Genomic DNA, 19,819 nt, shown 5'->3' on the forward strand with positions numbered 1-19,819 from the left:
CACTATATTATCTTCCTATGGACAGCCTAATCCATTATCGGCCCTCTTGCGGTGCGAGTGAAATGCTCGTATTAGGGCAACTGTGCGTTCGGAGGCATCATTCAGGACAATGAGCTATAGCCATAGACTGACAAGCTAGAAAAATGTCCCCACTTTTCAGGCTGTACAAATGACGTTTGGCCACAATAACTCACAACTGGACACCTCATTTCGAGTCGGGAGCTGGCTGGCCAGTCAAAAGCTATCATACTATCTTCTTTATTTGTGGCCCATGCTTTTGGTAGTAACACTATCAAATAAATACTGCTAAAATGCCACTTCAGTCAAAAATATTGGCCAGTTCTTTCTCCGTCGTGACTGGGTCCGGATGGCAACCTGTTTCTGATGGTATAAACCATTAAGAGTCAGGTGGTCGGGCAGCCGGCATCCATCATACCCAACGGCACCATGAGCTACTGTTGGATATATATATATATGCACGTGATTTCAAGTGATCAATGCTGCTGATCCCTTGGAGCCATTCTCAAAGCATGATAGTCAAATGAATTGATTACCAATTAATCATTGGGGAATTGCTTGCTTTGAGGAGTAATCACTCACCGATAAAGAAGAAATGGCTATGAATACATTTCAAGGATGACAATCTTTGAGGAGTAATAGTATAATTTGTCACTTGTGACAGTCTATTTGATTGTTCTCGATATTTCAGCCTGGTGGAATATTGGACAGAATCACGCTGCGTTGTCAGAGCCAAGCTGAGGTGTGTGTGAATGCGTCGAGTGGTGCTTTAATACGGTAATAAGGCAGTCAGAAGAACACTTAGACTTCCTAAGGTGACAGCAGCTTTATCGGGCATCGCCTCATAAAGTCCCATCATATCTGTTCGCCACTATTATCAAATGGGTGTTTAGCGTGCTTCTGTGTGTGGGTGTGTGAAAGACAGAGAAAGAGGATGACTGTGTGTGTGTGTGTGTGTGTGTGTGTGTGTGTGTGTGTGTGTGTGTGTGTGTGTGTGTGTGTGTGTGTGTGTGTGCTGAGGGTAATGACATGAGAGCACAAAAAGATCAGCATGAAAAGTGAGTTGATCCTGGCTGAGGGCAGAAATACAGTAAGATTTTGAGCTTTTTATAAGAAAAATAAGCCCATTATCCTCCCACGCTGAAGTGAAACATTTCTCTTTTTCTCTCCACCTTCCCTTCTAAAGCCTAGGCAGCTGTGGTCAAACTTGGGTCAATAAAATGTCTGTCTGTCCATTGAGTTGCCACATCTATCAAAAGATGAGAGTTTGTCTTTAAAGGAGAGATAGAATTCAGTGGGGAGAGAGCGGGCCCTTTCTGTGAGGCATGCAGGAAATTAATCAAGGAAATGGGGTTTTTGGTGTGCCTATATCACATCTAATCTATCCTTTGTCCACATGTAGCCGGCTCCAAGCCTCACCAATCAAGAGCGACACGCTGGCTTTATGAAAAGCCACTTGTTCCCTGCATAATTGGGGGGTCTCGTTGCTGAGTTAAATGGGAGGTGGAGGTGGAGGGAGGGGCTGTCTTGTTTGCCCATGTAAAGTGTGATCCAGATAATAGCATTCTCATCAAAGGCGGCAATTACATTCATTACAACGGCGCAAGGCGCGCCTGCAAGGAAATTAAGTGGTGAGAGGAAAGAAAAGCTTAATATATACCTCCTTTATCCTATCCCCCACCTCTCAGTTCTTTTTCAAATGCTCCTCGTGGAGCCGGAGACCTCAAGAAAGAAACAGTCTCAGTAGGAGAAGAATAAATCTTGTCAAAGTCCCCCTTCACCTTTCTGCCTCCAAGAGGCTCCTGTCTACCGTTACTATGGCTGCACTTGTCTAGGATTGAAAAGCTTTTCCAGAAGGGTAATCTCTAATGCAGCTTTTACACGAGCCCAACAAATGACACCAAGTCTTTAAAAACTGCTTAAGACTTTCTCTAAATTAAATTCCAATTTCTTTCAGTAAAGGAGGAGCAAATCAATTGTCTTGTGTGGCGTTAAACCACAAATAGCCTGTAAATCAAGCGGTTAAGAGGAGAAGGGAACCTTTTCATTCAGGCCTTTTAAATGTGAATCAGAGCAAGTGGATAACACTGCAACCTTCTCAAAGACAGGTGTTGTCCATGAGCCCATTCTACACGAGCCTGTGTGTATATTTACACGCGCTCATATTATTTAGATTAGTTTTGTGAAGGTTTTGAGTTCAAGTCAGTCCTTTACAAAATGTTAAGTATATGAGCAATTGTGTCAATTGTATCAAAATAGACAGAAATGTTGGATTAGCGTGTTTGATTTCTATTAGATCCACAGTTTTTCAGCTAAGCTGGAGTCACTTGTACTCAAGTTTCCATCAGTGCGAATGCAGCATTATTGGGTGTAAATGCCAGCCCCAGTAAGCTCTATTAGAGTATTACCTGCTCTTATTCTCATTAATAAATGCTCACTGCCCTTTAAAAGAACAGCTTAACATGTGGACATGTCATTAATATGAAATTAAGTTTGACCAATTATTCCCCTAAAAGAATCTGTCCTCCAAACCAAAGGCTGCATTGGCTCTAACTGCAGGAAATGCCTGGTTGGAAATACAACATAAGATTATTGTTTTAATGATTAATATTAAAAGGAATTAAAAACAAAACTATTCAAACAAGTGAGCACACGGAGAAGTGCACACTTTGTCTTCAGGAGTCGACAAATCATTGTGGCTGTGTGTAAATTATTCAACAGGATCTGGTCCTGGTGGAAACCTGAGCATAATTAAATTGCAATAAAATAACATTAGTGTGGACAGGCTGTTAGAAGGTGGTGTAATTGGCCGCTCGCTGCGGTCATGGTTCAACTGATGAGGTCGACTGTCATGTCCTCCACCGGTCCTGTACATGCTGTCCCCGGGGACTGACAGCTGACACAGAGAGGACACTGAGCTTTCTATACAATGATAGCCACGATCTGTGTAATCTTGATAAGTCAGGGTTAAGACTTATGAACAATACTAGCCCACATGTATTGTATCTTGTGTCATGTGGAGTACTTGTCTCTCTCATATGGTAGAATGGGAAGTACCTGTTTCACCACTGAGACATGTGCGCCATCTAGTGTCCAGATGTTGAACTGTACTCACGAGTGGCCAGGCAACAGCAGGTGAACATGCAGGACAAGTGTACCTGTCAAAAAAATCTTCTGTTAAAATGGTCTGTAATTGTTCTATGTGGCAGACAAACACATAATACACTATATAGGTAGATACATTTTCAACACAAACACATGTGACTCATGTTACAAAGTCAAGAACTCACAGGTTTACATTACTGCTGTAACACTATTGCTCTGACGGTAGCAGTTGTAACGCGGTAAAAGGATACCGCAGCCTCACACAACTTAGTTGTTTATCATCTTCTCCTCAGTGGTTTTCCTACAACTTTGACACAAATGGGGCAATGCGATCTTCACAGAGCGCTTACTGGTAAATTATTGATTGTGATAAAACATGAATGAGTCAATAGCTTTTGAAAGTAATGCGATTGTTGTGCCTCATTTGCCACTTTGCGTATAATTGCAAGCTGTACGTTTGAAAGTGTCATGTCACCGATGTGAATGGATATGCTATCAGTTAACATCATTAGCCTGGTGGCAAGAGATGGTGTTTAAAACACTTCTGTAAAAAAGAAATGCTTGGATGACAACGTACATTTTTGAAGGTGTATTTTGAATTACAATGCAAGACGCATTTTCATTTAGGAACTATTTTCGTTCAACCATAGTTTCTACATGTAACTGCTCACAACAGTCTGTGGACTATCTTGCCTAAACTGGTCATGATTTCTGGAAAGAGACATTACTGTTAAGTTTTTTAAATGTATTCTTTTGGCGCTTTGAGCACCACAAGCAGTGTGCAATTTAGTCCCATTATATTTGAGAGAAGGCAGACATCTCTATAGCCAATACCTCCAAAACTAGCCAACTCACACCAAAACAATCTAGATTGATAAATAGCACTTCAGGGAAGAGGGAAATATGTCTTTTTTACTTTGGGTTAAACTGTCCCTTGAAAAATCCTTGAATTTGAATTATTACCACATATGGCGAGAAGCTGCATATGGTTCATTGCAATGACATAAAGCATGATACGCATATAAATTAATCAAATGGGCTTAATAGGAACATAGATTGTCTTAAAGGGCACGTTAGGCCCATGGCAGACTTTTGACATGAATTATTGTCACTTCAAATGAGAGATTACACTTTCATTTTAACTAGAATTGTCTGACTTAAAGTGGTTTAGTATACAATATAATAAACATCTGGTAGGCTTACAGTAACAAGGTCTGTTAAAGCGTCACTGGTGGGAACCTTCCTTCGCGGGCACAGTGAACTGGTGGCGGGACTGTTTTTAGCGGTGCACACTGAGTGAACTTTCACCCCACCAACTGGTGTATTGTTTTGACTTAACAGATTATAAAAAGTGATTCGACAGAAAGACAATTTAAAAACACTTAAGTACTCTTGATGATTTACTCAAACGCGTAACATACGATGTAAATAATGAGCGTGTCGACCAGATACCGACGTTGCTGTTGACAAAGATGCTTTCTCCTCCATAAGCTAGCGTTAGCTGTCTGGCTAACGTAGCGTACGTAGCTTTGGAAACAACATGACGATGATGAGGATTGGTGTGTAAGAGCGACCGACCAGACATCGGATCGCACCGATTTCCTGCTTGTCTCACACATATCTCCAGGATCATCCTGTCCGCTGTGTCTGCATAGCTGCAAAAGCGGCTTTCTCAACCTTTGCGCATCAGTAATTCAGGTCCAAACGTCTTCGTAGGTGTGGGACATTTGCATCACTTTGTTTCGATGGGCGAGGAAAAGCCGGACACGCTCGACTTTGTGAAGGATTTCCAGGAGTATCTGAGCCAGCAGACACAGCATGTCAACATGATATCAGGCTCTGTCAGCGGCGTCAAGGAGGAGGACGAGCTGCCACCAGGTAACTAGCTGTGTGTCATTTACTCTCTGCAACAAGTCTGTGGATCTTCAGCACGTTTTAGGCATCTCGATGTGGTGCAATTATCCTCATGATTATTCAGTATGTGTCCTCTGTGATACATTCATTTATTAAATCATACAATTTGAGAACCACTGTCCTGTTTGCAAAGTGCCACTTGTTGTTCAACACAAATGTAACTGAAGTGTTGGGCTGCATGTTTTTTTTGTAATCCAATGGAATGCCACCTGTTTAAATCCCTCCACAATCCTTTGTTTCCTTCGATAGTAAAGTGTAATCATAAATGTCCTGTATGCAGACTGCAGTCAGAATGGACTGGATCACCCCTCAGTGGACATGTCACTGGAGGACAGCTCGGGGATCCTGGTGGATGGTTTTGAGAGGACCTACGACGGCAAGCTCAAGTGCCGCTACTGCAACTATGCTACCAGAGGCACTGCGAGACTCATTGAGCACATCCGAATTCACACAGGTAAGTGTTTTAATAGTTCATTTCCAGGGGATGAAATTGACGTGTTTTTTGTTAATCGGCCTGTTTTTTTCCTCGTTTAAACAGGAGAGAAACCTCATCGCTGCCACCTCTGCCCATTTGCTTCGGCCTACGAGCGCCACCTGGAGGCCCACATGCGATCGCACACAGGTGAGAAGCCTTATAAATGTGAGCTGTGCTCCTTCCGCTGCAGCGATCGTAGCAACTTGTCGCACCATCGCCGTCGGCGCCACAAACTCCTGCCAATGAAAGGCGCTCGCTCGCTTTCCCACAAGAAGATGTTGAGTGTTTTACAGAAAAAGGCCAGCTCGCTGGGCTACGGCCGTCGGCTCCTCATCAACTTTAGCCCCCCTTCTATGGTGGTGCACAAGGCGGAAAATGTGAACGACTTCTCGCATGAGCTGCCCCACTTACGCCAGGAGACCTACGATAGTCAGGGTTGCGCAGCGGAGGACGGGCACTCCACAAATCAAAATCACCATCACCATGATATGGTTATGGATAACCCCCTGAACCAGCTGTCCACCCTGGCAGGCCAGTTGGCCAGCCTCCCTTCTGAGTCCCAGGACCAGCCTCAGCCTCCTATGTCTCCGGGAGCAGAGTCTATCGTAGATGAGAAGCCCTTCCTCATCCAGCAGCCCCACCCTGCCACAGCTCCCGTGGCGGTCCATGCCTCCTCCTCTTCCCCAATCACCCCGGAGTCCCGGGCTCCTCCCCACAGCATTTGCAGCCCTGGAAGGGGACCCTGCAGCGAGCACAGTGGGCGCACCAGTACCCCGAGTATCTCCAACAGCCAACCCAGTACACCGGCCCCAGGCCTGTCCATCCCACTCCAGGACCCTCACATGCTGCATCACTGCCAGCACTGTGACATCTACTTCCCCGACAACATCCTCTACACCATCCACATGGGCTGCCATGGCTACGAGAACCCATTCCAGTGCAACATCTGCGGCCACAAGTGCAAGAGCAAGTACGACTTTGCCTGCCACTTCGCACGCGGGCAGCACAAGTGATGGATGAATGAGGAAAACTTTGAAGGAACTTTTAACAGGACAGTTTTGTTTTATTAATTCCATAGTAATTTTATTTATTGGTCTTTTACTTGGCCTTGATGTAGCCTAGCCTTCTGAAAGTTGTAAAATGTCAACATTCAGATGGTTTAATGGTGTGAAATTAAAGGTGCCCATTCAAGTGTATTATAAAGGGACGATCAGTGTTTTCAACAGGTTGAGACTTTATTTAACTTCCCTACTTGGCCAAATTCATTAACCTTATTTAATGTAGTAACTTATCAAGTTAGACATGGCTCAGAAATGTACTGCTGTTCATACGTTGAAGCGTCTCTTCGGTACGTGAGCTAAAACACAGACAGACAACAGGTGTGATCCTGTACAGTAAAGTGAGAACACTCCCGCTGTTCACACAGCAAATCGACTCTCACCCTCAACAGTGTGTCCCTTTTTTAGAAAAATTCAAAAAGAGAAGAAACGAAATGAGTTCTCAACCTCCCTGGAATGTCTAAATATGGCTCTGCTGACACTGAAGCCGGGGTGATCTTACTTTAGCCTTGTTGAAATTATTTCAGTGCGTAGTGCATTGCTACTATTCTTTTGCAGTGCCTGACATAGTCACTTTCTTGTGTGTCCCACATAGAATGGACTGTTACTTTTGAAGATTAATAGATGTTACTAAAAATATTCTCTTCTTGCTGTGATAAATAGGCCCAGAACCTTAGAAAAAGAGTTTGGCCATTGTAGTTTTCTATGGTAGCCATTATTTCTTTTGCCAAAATTCTGCTCCATGAATGCTGCTAAGACACTTTGGAATCTAAAATATGTGGACGGCGTCTCGCCGGCCAAACGTTGTATCGGTGGTTTTAGGTCAGTCGGTTAAGTCATCGAACTAGATTTAGTAGAAGTTGGGTTGTTTTTGACGTTCCTTCACTCAGTGCCCTTCCTTGACCAGCATCATGGTAACTTCACGTGTTTTGGTTGAACGGGTTTCTTATCCTCTTTAATCACATCGTGTCACATTCTGATGTTTTGATATTGTACGAAGTCACTTTGATATCCCGTGTCTGTGTGTTTAGGACAGAATCATCCCGTCTTGTGTCTCATGTGAACCCTTGTTCAGAATTGCCACGTAGCACCGGGGATGCCACGTTTTTTCCGCCTTTCGTGATAACAACACACGCTGAGATTCTCCCATTCATTCAAATGGGTCCCAGTGCTTTTCTGACTATTTACTGAGTATTGTATTCTGAGTTGTTGGATAGATGTTCAGTGTCAAAAAAAAAAAAAAAAAGAAGCAAACTCATGTCGCAGTAAGACTGCTACTTTAGCAAAAGATTGTTCTTCGTCTTGGGTACTGTTGTTTGTTGCTTAGCAACGTGCGTGGAGAACATTGTCACTGTTTTTTTTTAGGACCATCTCCTTGTTGCCATGCTAACCAGTAACAAGGGGCATCCCAGTAACGACTGCCTTATGTTCTCTCTGTGTGTCGTAGGTTCATAGGTAACGATGGCGATCACGCTCTCCCTCTGGGATGGCAAATCATTTTATTTTGAGATGGATTAATCTTACTAATTTATAAGTAAAGTGTTTTCTAACTGAGTTGCACTTTGTCTTTTGTCTTCTTTGTATTCGAGAACCGAAAATCGATAATAGTTTTGTTATTGATTCATATTTGATGTTCATTTAACAGTAATGAAATACACCAACACACATTGTCTTTTGATGATGCTTTTAATCAGGTATTGTGATAAAGGGAAAATAAATGGTGAGTATGATTCAGTGTCACAGCGAACAGAATGAGCTTTAATGAAGATGACTGAAGCCTCTCATTGTAGGATCCAGTTAAGCCTGGTTCTGCTCATGAGTCTCCTCTTCCTTTTTTTCAGGGTCTGGCGAAGAAAAATGTGTTTTTACTCTTGTGTTACCTTGAGATCATGAGACTCTACTTTACTGCTAACCTAATGTGTTTCTTCAACTGATCCACCATCGGATTCAAAACAAGGTGCAAATGGACACAGACCTTTGAGTTTGATGGGACCCAGGACCAGAGTTTGTCTGTCGTGTTCTGACCCCAGGTCTCTGGCCGCACGTTTGTTGCAGCCGCGGCGGCACCGGGAGTTGTAGTCCGAGGCTTGGCATATCAGGACCTTGCACTGGATGTACACCGACTCTGTGGCCCGCAGGAACTGGAAGGCCTTAAATGTGAAACGGCCATAGGCACGGCTGCCAGTGATGTAGGCCTGGTAGCTGTTGTCCACAGGACAGCTGAAGGTGAAACAAGAGACAGTGTTTCTGGACAATACTACTACATGTATGTATTTATTTTGTTGTTGTGTATATAGTCAGATCCCTTATGTAAGTAAGATTACCAGTTCCACATGTAAAAAACATCATAAGTTAAAGTCCCACATTCCAAGTCCTACTTAAGTAAAAGTACTAAACCATAATTTACTAATATATCAAAGGTAAAAGTAGTCATTATGGAGAAAACATCTGTTATTAAATGTTACATTGTTGATTATTTATACTGATGCATAAGTATAGTTTTGATGCAGCTAGTTTAACTACTTAGTTCAGTGCAATGTGAGGTGTCTGGCCTCCAAAGAATCACCAGATTAATCCGAGGGGTCGTTACTAAATTATTGGGCTAGGAAACAAAAGTAGGTCTGCTACACAAATTTAGATTTAGCTTTTAGGACTTTATTTTTCTTTGGTTGAACTGCGGAAAAGTCTGATATAGACCTCTGAAAAGTAAAAAGAGGCCCCAACTGCTTTTTTTGTAAAGAGTCACAGGTCAAAAAAGTCTTCTTCTGCAATTTATAAATCTAAATCTGTAAAGTAACTAGTGACTATAGTTGTAAAATAAATGTAGTGGAGTATAAGTATAAAGTAGTTACTTAATCTACAATGTGGCAAAGCAGACACCCCATCTTACCCGTTGCGGACCAGGTAGTAAGATCTGGTCTGGAAGTCGTGGGGCGATGGTGAGGTCACACAGGTGTCGAGATAGAGGACCAGGGAGCTGTCACTCCTCCTCAGGTCCACTTGAACATACAGGTTCTGGTTGAGTGTCACCTCGTATGGGACTTGAGTCACCTGTGAGTGTAAAAGCAAAACATCAGCATGGCATGTAAGTCTTTACATTTGGGATTTTCTTTACAAACACCCGAAAACACCTTATAGTAGAAGCTGCTGGATGTGTAGAAATCCATGCTGGTATTGAATCTGCCTGTGCCGGTGATGCTGCTGTTATCATGGTGACGGACAATGTACATGATCTGGGCCACTGAGTCCTGATCCATCCGACAGCCCACGTTCATCTTAAGGTGAGACTGCCGAGTGATCTCCCCGGAGCCGGAGGTGTAGGCACGGAGAGAGTTGGTGTACACAACTCTGCCATTCTCAAACTGTTCAAGGTAGAATATATATTGGAAGATGGTCACACTCTCTTCTTACATCACACTGATTTGTATCAGGAAGTACTGTATGTTGTTAATGTTTTCCAGAAGGTGATGAGTTGTCTACCTTTCGAACGTTGCCACAAGTGTTAATGGGGAAGTTGAAGACCACCTGAAACCTGGAAACCTGGGGTCTGCAGTGCGGGTCGTTCAGGTACAGACTCTGGCCGTCGTAGCCGAGAGAGTTCAGGTAAGTCCTCTGGATGACAATGTTCATGTTGTCTGAGGAACAGTCCACTCGACCTGACAAAGGACCACGTTCACAAGATATTTACAACAGCTTGAATTGCTTTTAGGATAAAGGTGTAAGATTACGCAACAGTTAAGTCTTTAGCTGTGCCAGTGGTGCGGTTCGAGGGTCGATTGGTCTTTTGGGCTGTCCACCACTTCGGTCCAGACTGAAATATCTCAACAACTATTAAAAGGAATACCATGAACTTTTATACAGCCAGGAGGATGGAGGATGAGGCTTACTGATTTTGGTGAGTTTGACATCTGTGGTTTGTAATGTGAATTGCAGTAACTTTGGTAACCCCGTCACTTTCCACACAGCACCATCATCAGGTCAAAATGTAACTGTGTCCAACACTAACGCACACAAATACCAAAACCTAATGACATTTGTATCAGCTTAAACTGTACTTTGTGTTGTGCTCAATGAAGATGGTAAACATTACATGTTAAAACATTGCGAGCGTGTTACAATTCTGATGTTTGCACCGCCGCGCACTAAATGATTCAACCAAGCTTTTCGTTAGACCCTTCCTATTAAATCTACCATGATTCTACCTGAGCTTGGTGGCAAAGAGCTTATGAAGTCAGCATTGAAGCCTCGGCCAACCACAGAGCCATCAGTCCGGAAGAGCACAGTCAAGTAGTTTGAGGTGGAGGAGAAGGTACTCAGACTGTTGTTGCTGTTGTTGTCGTTGTTGCACACGTTCCCCAGATATCGTGAGCTAACAGACGGCCCATCGTAGACTGCAATATAGTCACAGGAGCAGCAGTTCTCCAATCTGTTGTTGTTGTTTTTTAAATGATAAAAGCCACAAATTACTGACTTATTGAAGCAAAACTCCAAAAATAGTTCCAATGAGTCTTTGATATCAATTGAGAGCCTAATTCTCCACAATTAATAATGTTCTTGTATATACTTCCTGTCATCACACTTGTTTTTATATTTGTAGTTCACATAATAATACTGCTCATTCACACAAATGATCTCCAAAAGGCAGTCTATTGTTCACTCACTGCAGGTACGTGAATAGCAGGAAGATTCTTTGGTCATACGTGGTCCTGAGCTGCCAGACACAGTAGGCGTTGTCGTAGTAGTGGTTCGGGTGGTTCGGGCTGGAAAAGGCACCGGAGCCGAACAGAGAGCCTCCACAGGGGCTTACTAAAGGTAGACAACATAACACCAGTGTCATTACAGTGAAATATATTTGCAGCAGGCTCGTGGTACACACTGAGGATCCTACCTGTGGCTGGCATGTCAGTTGTGACTTGGCAGTAGGCTGTTTGAAGAAAACAACAACAACATGGGTTTCAGTCTTGCTTTTTGGTGGAAACTGTGATGAAAGTGTACTGAGGTTTGAATGACACAATACTTACAGTGGAAGTCATAACAACAGTTTCCATTGTGTCGGCAAGAGCTTGTGCAGGAGCAGCTTCCCATGTGCCGGCCACAGTTGTACCGGCACGAGGGCTGACCTGAGAGACATGGTAGAGTACGGTAATAAGAGATTTAGCTAATCTCTCCTGCTAGCAGAATAATGGTGGGCTGATTTATTCCAATATAGTCTAGTAGGTTGTTTAGAGATGTTCGTACCTGTGGTGGGTGGGGAAGTTGTCTGGCAGTAAGCTAAACGACAAAGAAAGGAGAATACAATGATTACAATATTTTACACCTGCTATTACTTATTCTGCAACTGTGAGCAAATAAAAATTGTCCCATCATATCCCATCATTGTCCAGTCAGCCAGCATTTGTTTAAGTAAATAAGAGACTGCAATAATCTAAATGACGAAGAATGAATCTGTGTTCTTTCTACATCTGGCTGAGATAGGAAGCGTCTTACTTTAGTGAGAGTATGGTCAGGCTTCTGGACAGACAGACGGGCCTAATGAAGATGTGTTTCCTGCTCCTGAGACTTTAAGCACTAATGACAAGAATCTCTGTTTTTGTTGTTGTTGAGTTGCAGGAAACTCTTTCAGTCAAGGCTATAATGTCAGGGAGGTAAAAGGTGCAAATATACTCCATCAGAACTGCGTGTTTTGGTTAAATAGCTGTGGAAACCCCCTTCTCCCACAACCTTTACAACATCAGAATTGGAGAGGCTGCTGTGTCTGACCATTTTTCTAAACTCCCACTTCACGCAGTCATTGGCCAACTGTGCGGAGATGTAGAAGGAAATACATCATATCAAGAGTGGAAGAAGATTGTAACACTGTACAGTCGGTGATAATTCAGTCAATTTGTTTCTGAAGGTCTTGGTTGGGATCACCGAGCTTTGATGGACATTCTACTTACAGTTGTAGTCATAACAGCAGTTTCCTTGGTATCGGCAAGAGCTTGTGCAGGAGCAGCTTCCCATGTGCCGGCCACAGTTGTACCGGCACGAGGGCTGACCTGAGAGACATGGTAGAGTACGGTAATAAGAGATTTAGCTAATCTCTCCTGCTAGCAGAATAATGGTGGGCTGATTTATTCCAATATAGTCTAGTAGGTTGTTTAGAGATGTTCGTACCTGTGGTGGGTGGGGAAGTTGTCTGGCAGTAAGCTAAACGACAAAGAAAGGAGAATACAATGATTACAATGTTTTACACCTGCTATTACTTATTCTGCAACTGTGAGCAAATAAAAATTGTCCCATCATATCCCATCATTGTCCAGTCAGCCAACATTTGTTTAAGTAAATAAGAGACTGCAATAATCTAAATGACGAAGAATGAATCTGTGTTCTTTCTACATCTGGCTGAGATAGGAAGCGTCTTACTTTAGTGAGAGTATGGTCAGGCTTCTGGACAGACAGACGGGCCTAATGAAGATGTGTTTCCTGCTCCTGAGACTTTAAGCACTAAAAGCAAGAATCTCTGTTTTTGTTGTTGTTGAGTTGCAGGAAACTCTTTCAGTCAAGGCTATAATGTCAGGGAGGTAAAAGGTGCAAGTATACTCCATCAGAACTGCTTGTTTTGGTTAAATAGCTGTGGAAACCCCCTTCTCCCACAACCTTTACAACATCAGAATTGGAGAGGCTGCTGTGTCTGACCATTTTTCTAAACTCCCACTTTACGCAGTCATTGGCCAACTGTGCGGAGATGTAGAAGGAAATACATCATATCAAGAGGAGAAGACGATTGTAACACTGTACAGTCGGTGATAATTCAGTCAATTTGTTTCTGAAGGTCTTGGTTGGGATCACCGAGCTTTGATGGACATTCTACTTACAGTGGAAGTCATAACAGCAGTTTCCTTGGTATCGGCAAGAGCTTGTGCAGGAGCAGCTTCCCATGTGCCGGCCACAGTTGTACCGGCACGAGGGCTGACCTGAGAGACATGGTAGAGTACGGTAATAAGAGATTTAGCTAATCTCTCCTGCTAGCAGAATAATGGTGGGCTGATTTATTCCAATATAGTCTAGTAGGTTGTTTAGAGATGTTCGTACCTGTGGTGGGTGTCTGGCAGTAAGCTAAACGACAAAGAAAGGAGAAGACAATGATTACAATGTTTTACACCTGCTATTACTTATTCTGCAACTGTGAGCAAATAAAAATTGTCCCATCATATCCCATCATTGTCCAGTCAGCCAACATTTGTTTAAGTAAATAAGTAAATAAGAGACTGCAATAATCTAAATGACGAAGAATGAATCTGTGTTCTTTCTACATCTGGCTGAGATAGGAAGCTTCTTACTTTAGTGAGAGTATGGTCAGGCTTCTGGACAGACAGACGGGCCTAATGAAGATGTGTTTCCTGCTCCTGAGACTTTAAGCACTAAAAGCAAGAATCTCTGTTTTTGTTGTTGTTGAGTTGCAGAAAACTCTTTCAGTCAAGGCTATAATGTCAGGGAGGTAAAAGGTGCAAGTATACTCCATCAGAACTGCTTGTTTTGGTTAAATAGCTGTGGAAACCCCCTTCTCCCACAACCTTTACAACATCAGAATTGGAGAGGCTGCTGTGTCTGACCATTTTTCTAAACTCCCACTTCACGCAGTCATTGGCCAACTGTGCGGAGATGTAGAAGGAAATACATCATATCAAGAGGAGAAGAAGATTGTAACACTGTACAGTCGGTGATAATTCAGTCAATTTGTTTCTGAAGGTCTTGGTTGGGATCACCGAGCTTTGATGGACATTCTACTTACAGTTGTAGTCATAACAGCAGTTTCCTTGGTATCGGCAAGAGCTTGAGCAGGAGCAGCTTCCCAGGAAGCTGCCACACTTGTTCCGACATGAGTACCAATCTGAGAGAGAGAGAGAGAGAGAGAACGTTCAGTAATTGATGATATAGTTTCCTCTTTTGCACGTAGGTTGTTGAGAGGTTTCCATACCTGTGGTTGGTCTCACAGGTCTGGTAGTTGTTGGCAGGCAGGTAGCTACATGATGGGAAGAGAGAATAAAGTGCCCCAGTAAAACTGTGTGACTATGACATTTATTCTGCAACTGTAGACACACATTGTAATCACACCATGTCCGTATAAGCACTGAGGGATTTGACAGGCGTCACTATGAGAGAGATGCAGAACCGGTTATTAACGCTGTCGATTTGTTTGACTTGGCACTTACTTGTGTAGTCGTAGCAACAGGTGCCATAGTATTGACAAGAGCTTGAGCAGGAGCAGCTCCCCATGTGGCCCCCGCAGTTGTTATAACACGAGGGCCGAGCTGTGAGACACAGGGTGAGAGGTAACAGTATATAGGAGGTGTTACAAGTGCTTCATGGTGAATTATCTGTAGCGTGAAGTGTTTTTATACCTGTGACGGGAGGTCTCTGAGTAGTGGTTGGGCAGTAATCTACATGACAGAGAGAGAAACAAATTAAGTTTAATCCCTGTTGTGGTGGCCATTTGTCCAATAAATCAAAATAAAACAAACAATAATCAGAGGCCACTGATGCACCGTGGTTTGTAGTTTACGCAGGCAGAAAAGAGTTGAATGTCCATACAGGATTTACAGGACTTATTTATTTTGTAAACCAAACAAGCAAACAAACAAAAAGAACAAAGAAAACTCCTGTCACTGTCTCTCTTACGCTGGTAAAAAAAACTAGAGGCCCACCCCGGTGCATGCTGGTCCTACCTACCTACTCCTATATATGGCCTATCACAGGTGCCCTCAGTGTTATCCAAAGAGCAAACAAACAAACTAACCCAAAACTAAGTATACAGACAAAATACTAACATCACATAAACAGCTGCTACACCTGTCTTACTGCATAATGAATCATAGCACATCTAGTGTTTGTTTTGCAGTCTGAAACAAAAAAGGGACAATGTCACGTGCCATTCTGGGCACAGCATCACACTGTAATCTGACAGACTGATTGCTTCAGCGCTGCAGAGGCTGTTAACACTGTTGATTTGTTAGACTCGGTACTTACAATTGTAATCATGGCAACAGTTTCCTTGGTATCGGCAAGAGCTTGAGCAGGAGCAGCTTCCCAGGTGCCGGCCGCAGTTGTAACGACATGAGCGCTGAGCTGGGAGACAACGTTTACTTTATAGCACAATTATTATACGTTTTACTGTTATGGAGCTTTTATTGAGAGAATAAGTTTACCTGTTGTTGGTTCTGGTGCAGACGTGGCTGAGCAGTAATCTGTATGACAGAGAGATTGGATTATGTTGAAAAATACTCCATTACAAGTAAAAGTCCTGCATTCATAATCCTACTAACGCACTTCAACAATGAATTATATTTTACAAGTTTACCATAAATTGTCAACTAAAAAGTAACTAGTAACTCTAGCTGACAAATACGTTTAGTGGAGTAAATAGTACAATCGTGCAATAAAGTAGAAATATAAAGTAGCATAGAATGGAAATACTGAGTACAAGTACAAGTCCCATAAAAATTGTAATTAAGTACAGTATTTGAGTAAATGTACTTAGTTATTTTCCACCACTGCTTACCTCGATAGTCTGGACAACTACAGTGGTAAAAAACTATAGGCCCAACCCGGTGCATGCTGGTCCTACCTACCTACTCCTATACTGTATATAACCACAGGTGCCCACAGTGTTACCCAAAGAACAAACAAACAAACTAACCCAAAACTTAGTATACTTAAACAACACAAAATAATATAACTAAACAAATGACTATTAAAGAGAAAAAGCTATTTTAACATATCAAACAAACAATCTAACCTAAATAAGCAAACATCTAGAATAATTAAACAATATTACTTATGAATTAAATAACAAAATACTAACATCAAATAAACAGCTGCTACACCTGTCTTACTGCATAATGAATCATAGCACGTCTAGTGTTTGTTTTGCAGTCTGAAACAAAAAAGGGACAATGTCACGTGCCATTCTGGGCACAGCATCACACTGTAATCTGTCAGACTGATTGCTTCAGCGCTGCAGAGGCTGTTAACACTGTTGATTTGTTAGACTCGGTACTTACAATTGTAATCATGGCAACAGTTTCCTTGGTATCGGCAAGAGCTTGAGCAGGAGCAGCTTCCCAGGTGCCGGCCGCAGTAGTAACGACATGAGCGCTGAGCTGGGAGACAACATTTACTTTATAGCACAATTATTATACGTTTTTCATTTACGGAGCTTTTATTGAGAGAATAAGTTTACCCGTTGTTGGTGCTGGTGCAGACGTGGCTGAGCAGTAATCTGTATGACAGAGAGATTAGATTATGTTGATACATGAATCTAACTCACTATTTTGATGCTTTCTGTTATTCTACTTATCAAAGACCATTTTTACAGTTACAGCCTGGTCTGAGTATTCAGATCTTTAACTTAAGAACCAATACAGCAACGTAAAAAACACTCCATTGCAAGTAAAAATCCTGCATTCATAATCCTACTAACAGTAAAATGCACTTCAACAATGAATTATATTTTATAAGTTTAACATAAACTGTCAACTAAAAAGTAACTAGCAACTCTAGGTGATAAATATGTTTAATGGAGTAAATAGTGCAATAAAGTAGAACTATAAAGTAGCATAGAATAAAAATACTGAGTACAAGTACAAGTCCCTCAAAAATTGTAATTAAGTACAGCATTTGAGTAAATGTAGTTAGTTATTTTCCACCACTGCTCACCTTCATAGTCGGGACAACAGTTCCCTCTGTATCCACAGCTTGAAGAGCAGGAGCATTTTTCAAGCTGGTAGCCACAATTGTATCGGCAGGAAGCTGCAGGAAGAGCACACAAAACAATTTACCGTCACTGAAAACACACTGTGTAGGTCGCTTTTTATATAATGTAATGTTTTTTTTTCTTCTGTGTATTTTAACCCGATAGGCCTTTTCCACAGAAGACATTTGTACACGTCACTGTAGGAAAATCACAGGTGTAAATTATAAAAGTATCAATGACTGAGTTCCATTTAGCTGCTTTTATTTCAGGGTCCTGGTATTGTGCATACTGGCACTCCTACTGGGACACGTGAATAGGACAGAGCCATCATAATGTTAGTGTTCATACCTGGGCCTTTCCTACAATGAAAAGTGAACATGTTGGCTGTGAAATAGGCCTTTTAGAATCCTAGATGTCATACAAATGGGGACACTGAATAATTCACAAAATCCCTCAACATCTTGGTCATAATGATTGTGACTTACCCACAACTTGGTATTCAGCACGGAATCCTGAGAGGCTAACGACATGATCACTCCTGAAGCGCACAGTCAAAGAAGTACCGGTGGAGTTGAAGGTGGTACTGTTCGTGGTACTGTTCGTGCCACACACTTTTCCCAGAAGCCTGCTGCTGGTACTGGAGCCGTCATAGACGTAAATGGCATCGAAATCACAACTTTGGTGAAACTCAATGCTGTGATAAGGGCAAAAGGGGAACAGAGGTATGAATTTATAGCTACAGACGATACAGCAACAGTAGTCAGTGATCACAGGACGTCCTGCAAGCTTACTTTAGAATAGGGAAGGTGAGCTGCACGATTCCACTGCTTGGTGTGATGTACCATATACAGTCTGCATTTAGCGGGTACAGGTTTGGATAGTTGGGGCTGTTAAAAATACCGCTTCTGCCATAAAACTGGCCACCACAGTGTGCACCTGAAGAAACACAGGACCATTACCAGGACCAGTAAAAACTAAAAGAATACAATCACTCAAATTAGAAACATACCAATACATTATTTTGTGTGATACTTGGAGTTTTAATAAATGCTGTATTTTGATTAATGATGGGGATTTTAATGTCAGATTCTTCCTTTGGGTGAAATCATAAATAAATATAATAATAAATATATTTTGTCAAAAAAAACAAAACTCATTGGGTTTTTAAGTTGTTTATGCTGATTACATTTGATCAGTATCTATATCTCTCCTGGAAGAAGAAAAAAAACATTTTGTCATATGGACGTCAACACTTTGCCTCTCCATTAAATAGTGCAGCCTCTTTATAACATGCAACTATCCATTTATTTGAAAAACATTTCTTTAGGTATTAATAACGTAAAAAAACAGAACCTTGATCTGAAATGATGCTCCTTATTTTGGTGGTACTTATTTTACCTGCTACAGCAGACTCCGGCACACGATCTGCCGTTGTTGCATCAACTGATGGATTTAAAAAAAAAAAACACACACAAAAGTAGAAAGACAGAGAGATACACACTTAAAGGCAAGCATCAACACACTATGTGATTCAGATCAAAAGATGATGATAATCAGATCTTTGCACTTTTACTACAGTAAACAACTCTGATTTAGCTGAAACTGATTGAAGCACTTCAACCAGGCCATTCAGATAGCGACAGGGTAACAAACTACATTTTAGATGTACGCAGCACAATTAAAACTAAATCATGGTTGCATTATTTGTTTTATTTTAGTGGTAGTTTTTGAACCTGGAAAACCGTGAGTTGTTGGAAGCATTTCCCCAGGTGTTTGGAAGCGGTCGGCACCTGAAGTATTATGAGGGGAACAAACAAACAGGACAAAAGATCAGAGACGGTACGGGTAGCAACAGACAAAAACCCACAATCCAAAAACAAAGAGACAAACATAACAATAAGAAAATAGTGGACAATACCTTGCACTCCATCTAAGGCGATCACACTGCAGAGAACCAAGAGAGTCCACATGGCGATTTCGTTCACCTTCCAGTCTGCTTCAGATGCTAAACATTGCGGCTTATATAACCAGACACTTTAATGCAGTACCCATAAAGTTTCTGATGCCACCAATAGTGACAGTCATAAATTACATATTTATTGTTGTGCATGAGAAAAACCACACTTGCTTAACTATCATAAAGCGGACACAAAGATTGTTCACTTCCGGATGTGTTTTAAGATATTTGCTCAACACATACGGTTGAACTTCATGGAAGTTTTTTGGTAACTTGCAGATGAGCAGACAATAAGATATCCCCTGAGGATCTTACATCACTATGACATCTGCTACAATAATTAAATAGTGTCACCGCTAGAATCCTGCTGCACTGGTTGCATTGTTTTTTGCAGTAACTGAACATCAAGCATTTGTTCATTAATAATGAAATACTATAATCTATAATACTATAATGCAGTTTCATTTATTTTAAATCCTGGAAAATTTGCAGTAGCTTGTAACTGTTAAACATGCAAACCTATAAATCAGATTAATTAATCCTGTTAACAATAAAAG

At 41.8% G+C, this 19,819-nt stretch overlaps 2 protein-coding genes across 2 annotated transcripts; one reads left to right on the plus strand and one right to left on the minus strand.

Moving 5' to 3' along the window:
• The first annotated feature begins 4,470 nt into the window (after positions 1-4,470).
• ikzf5 (IKAROS family zinc finger 5) lies at positions 4,471-8,048 on the plus strand. Its single transcript, XM_079168908.1, has 3 exons — positions 4,471-5,001; positions 5,318-5,491; positions 5,576-8,048. Exons 1-3 carry the CDS (start codon positions 4,869-4,871, stop codon positions 6,523-6,525), a joined length of 1,257 nt encoding a protein of 418 aa, XP_079025034.1. The 5' UTR covers positions 4,471-4,868; the 3' UTR covers positions 6,526-8,048.
• Positions 8,049-8,243: 195 nt separating this feature from the next.
• Positions 8,244-19,291, minus strand: LOC306703361 (uncharacterized protein). Its single transcript, XM_079169306.1, has 28 exons — positions 19,224-19,291; positions 19,039-19,095; positions 18,704-18,748; positions 18,097-18,241; positions 17,791-17,999; positions 17,269-17,361; positions 16,793-16,831; positions 16,614-16,712; positions 15,759-15,797; positions 15,580-15,678; positions 14,955-14,993; positions 14,766-14,864; positions 14,531-14,575; positions 14,345-14,443; positions 13,645-13,668; positions 13,428-13,526; positions 12,727-12,759; positions 12,510-12,608; positions 11,809-11,841; positions 11,592-11,690; positions 11,459-11,494; positions 11,232-11,376; positions 10,773-10,996; positions 10,051-10,226; positions 9,702-9,932; positions 9,461-9,621; positions 8,546-8,790; positions 8,244-8,414 (listed from the first exon to the last, which is right to left on the minus strand). The coding sequence occupies exons 1-28, from the start codon at positions 19,273-19,275 to the stop codon at positions 8,368-8,370; spliced, it is 2,811 nt and encodes a 936-aa protein (XP_079025432.1). The 5' UTR covers positions 19,276-19,291; the 3' UTR covers positions 8,244-8,367.
• Positions 19,292-19,819: the final 528 nt, after the last annotated feature.

This window comes from Pholis gunnellus (assembly GCF_910591455.1).
Source record: "Pholis gunnellus genome assembly, chromosome: 11".
NCBI classification, from domain to species: Eukaryota; Metazoa; Chordata; class Actinopteri; order Perciformes; family Pholidae; genus Pholis; species Pholis gunnellus.

Bases quoted from the DNA above. Each gene is read 5' to 3' on its own strand.
- ikzf5 (XM_079168908.1), top strand. From the start codon at position 4,869: ATGGGCGAGGAAAAGCCGGACACGCTCGACTTTGTGAAGGATTTCCAG. The intron at 5,002-5,317 runs GTAACTAGCTGT...TCCTGTATGCAG, and splicing joins GGAGGACGAGCTGCCACCAG to ACTGCAGTCAGAATGGACTG. The intron at 5,492-5,575 runs GTAAGTGTTTTA...TCGTTTAAACAG, and splicing joins GCACATCCGAATTCACACAG to GAGAGAAACCTCATCGCTGC.
- LOC306703361 (XM_079169306.1), bottom strand. From the start codon at position 19,275: ATGTGGACTCTCTTGGTTCTCTGCAGTGTGATCGCCTTAGATGGAGTG. The intron at 14,576-14,765 runs GTAAGTGCCAAG...CCCATCATGTAG, and splicing joins CTGTTGCTACGACTACACAA to CTACCTGCCTGCCAACAACT. The intron at 10,997-11,231 runs GTGAGTGAACAA...CAACAACAACAG, and splicing joins CTGCTATTCACGTACCTGCA to ATTGGAGAACTGCTGCTCCT.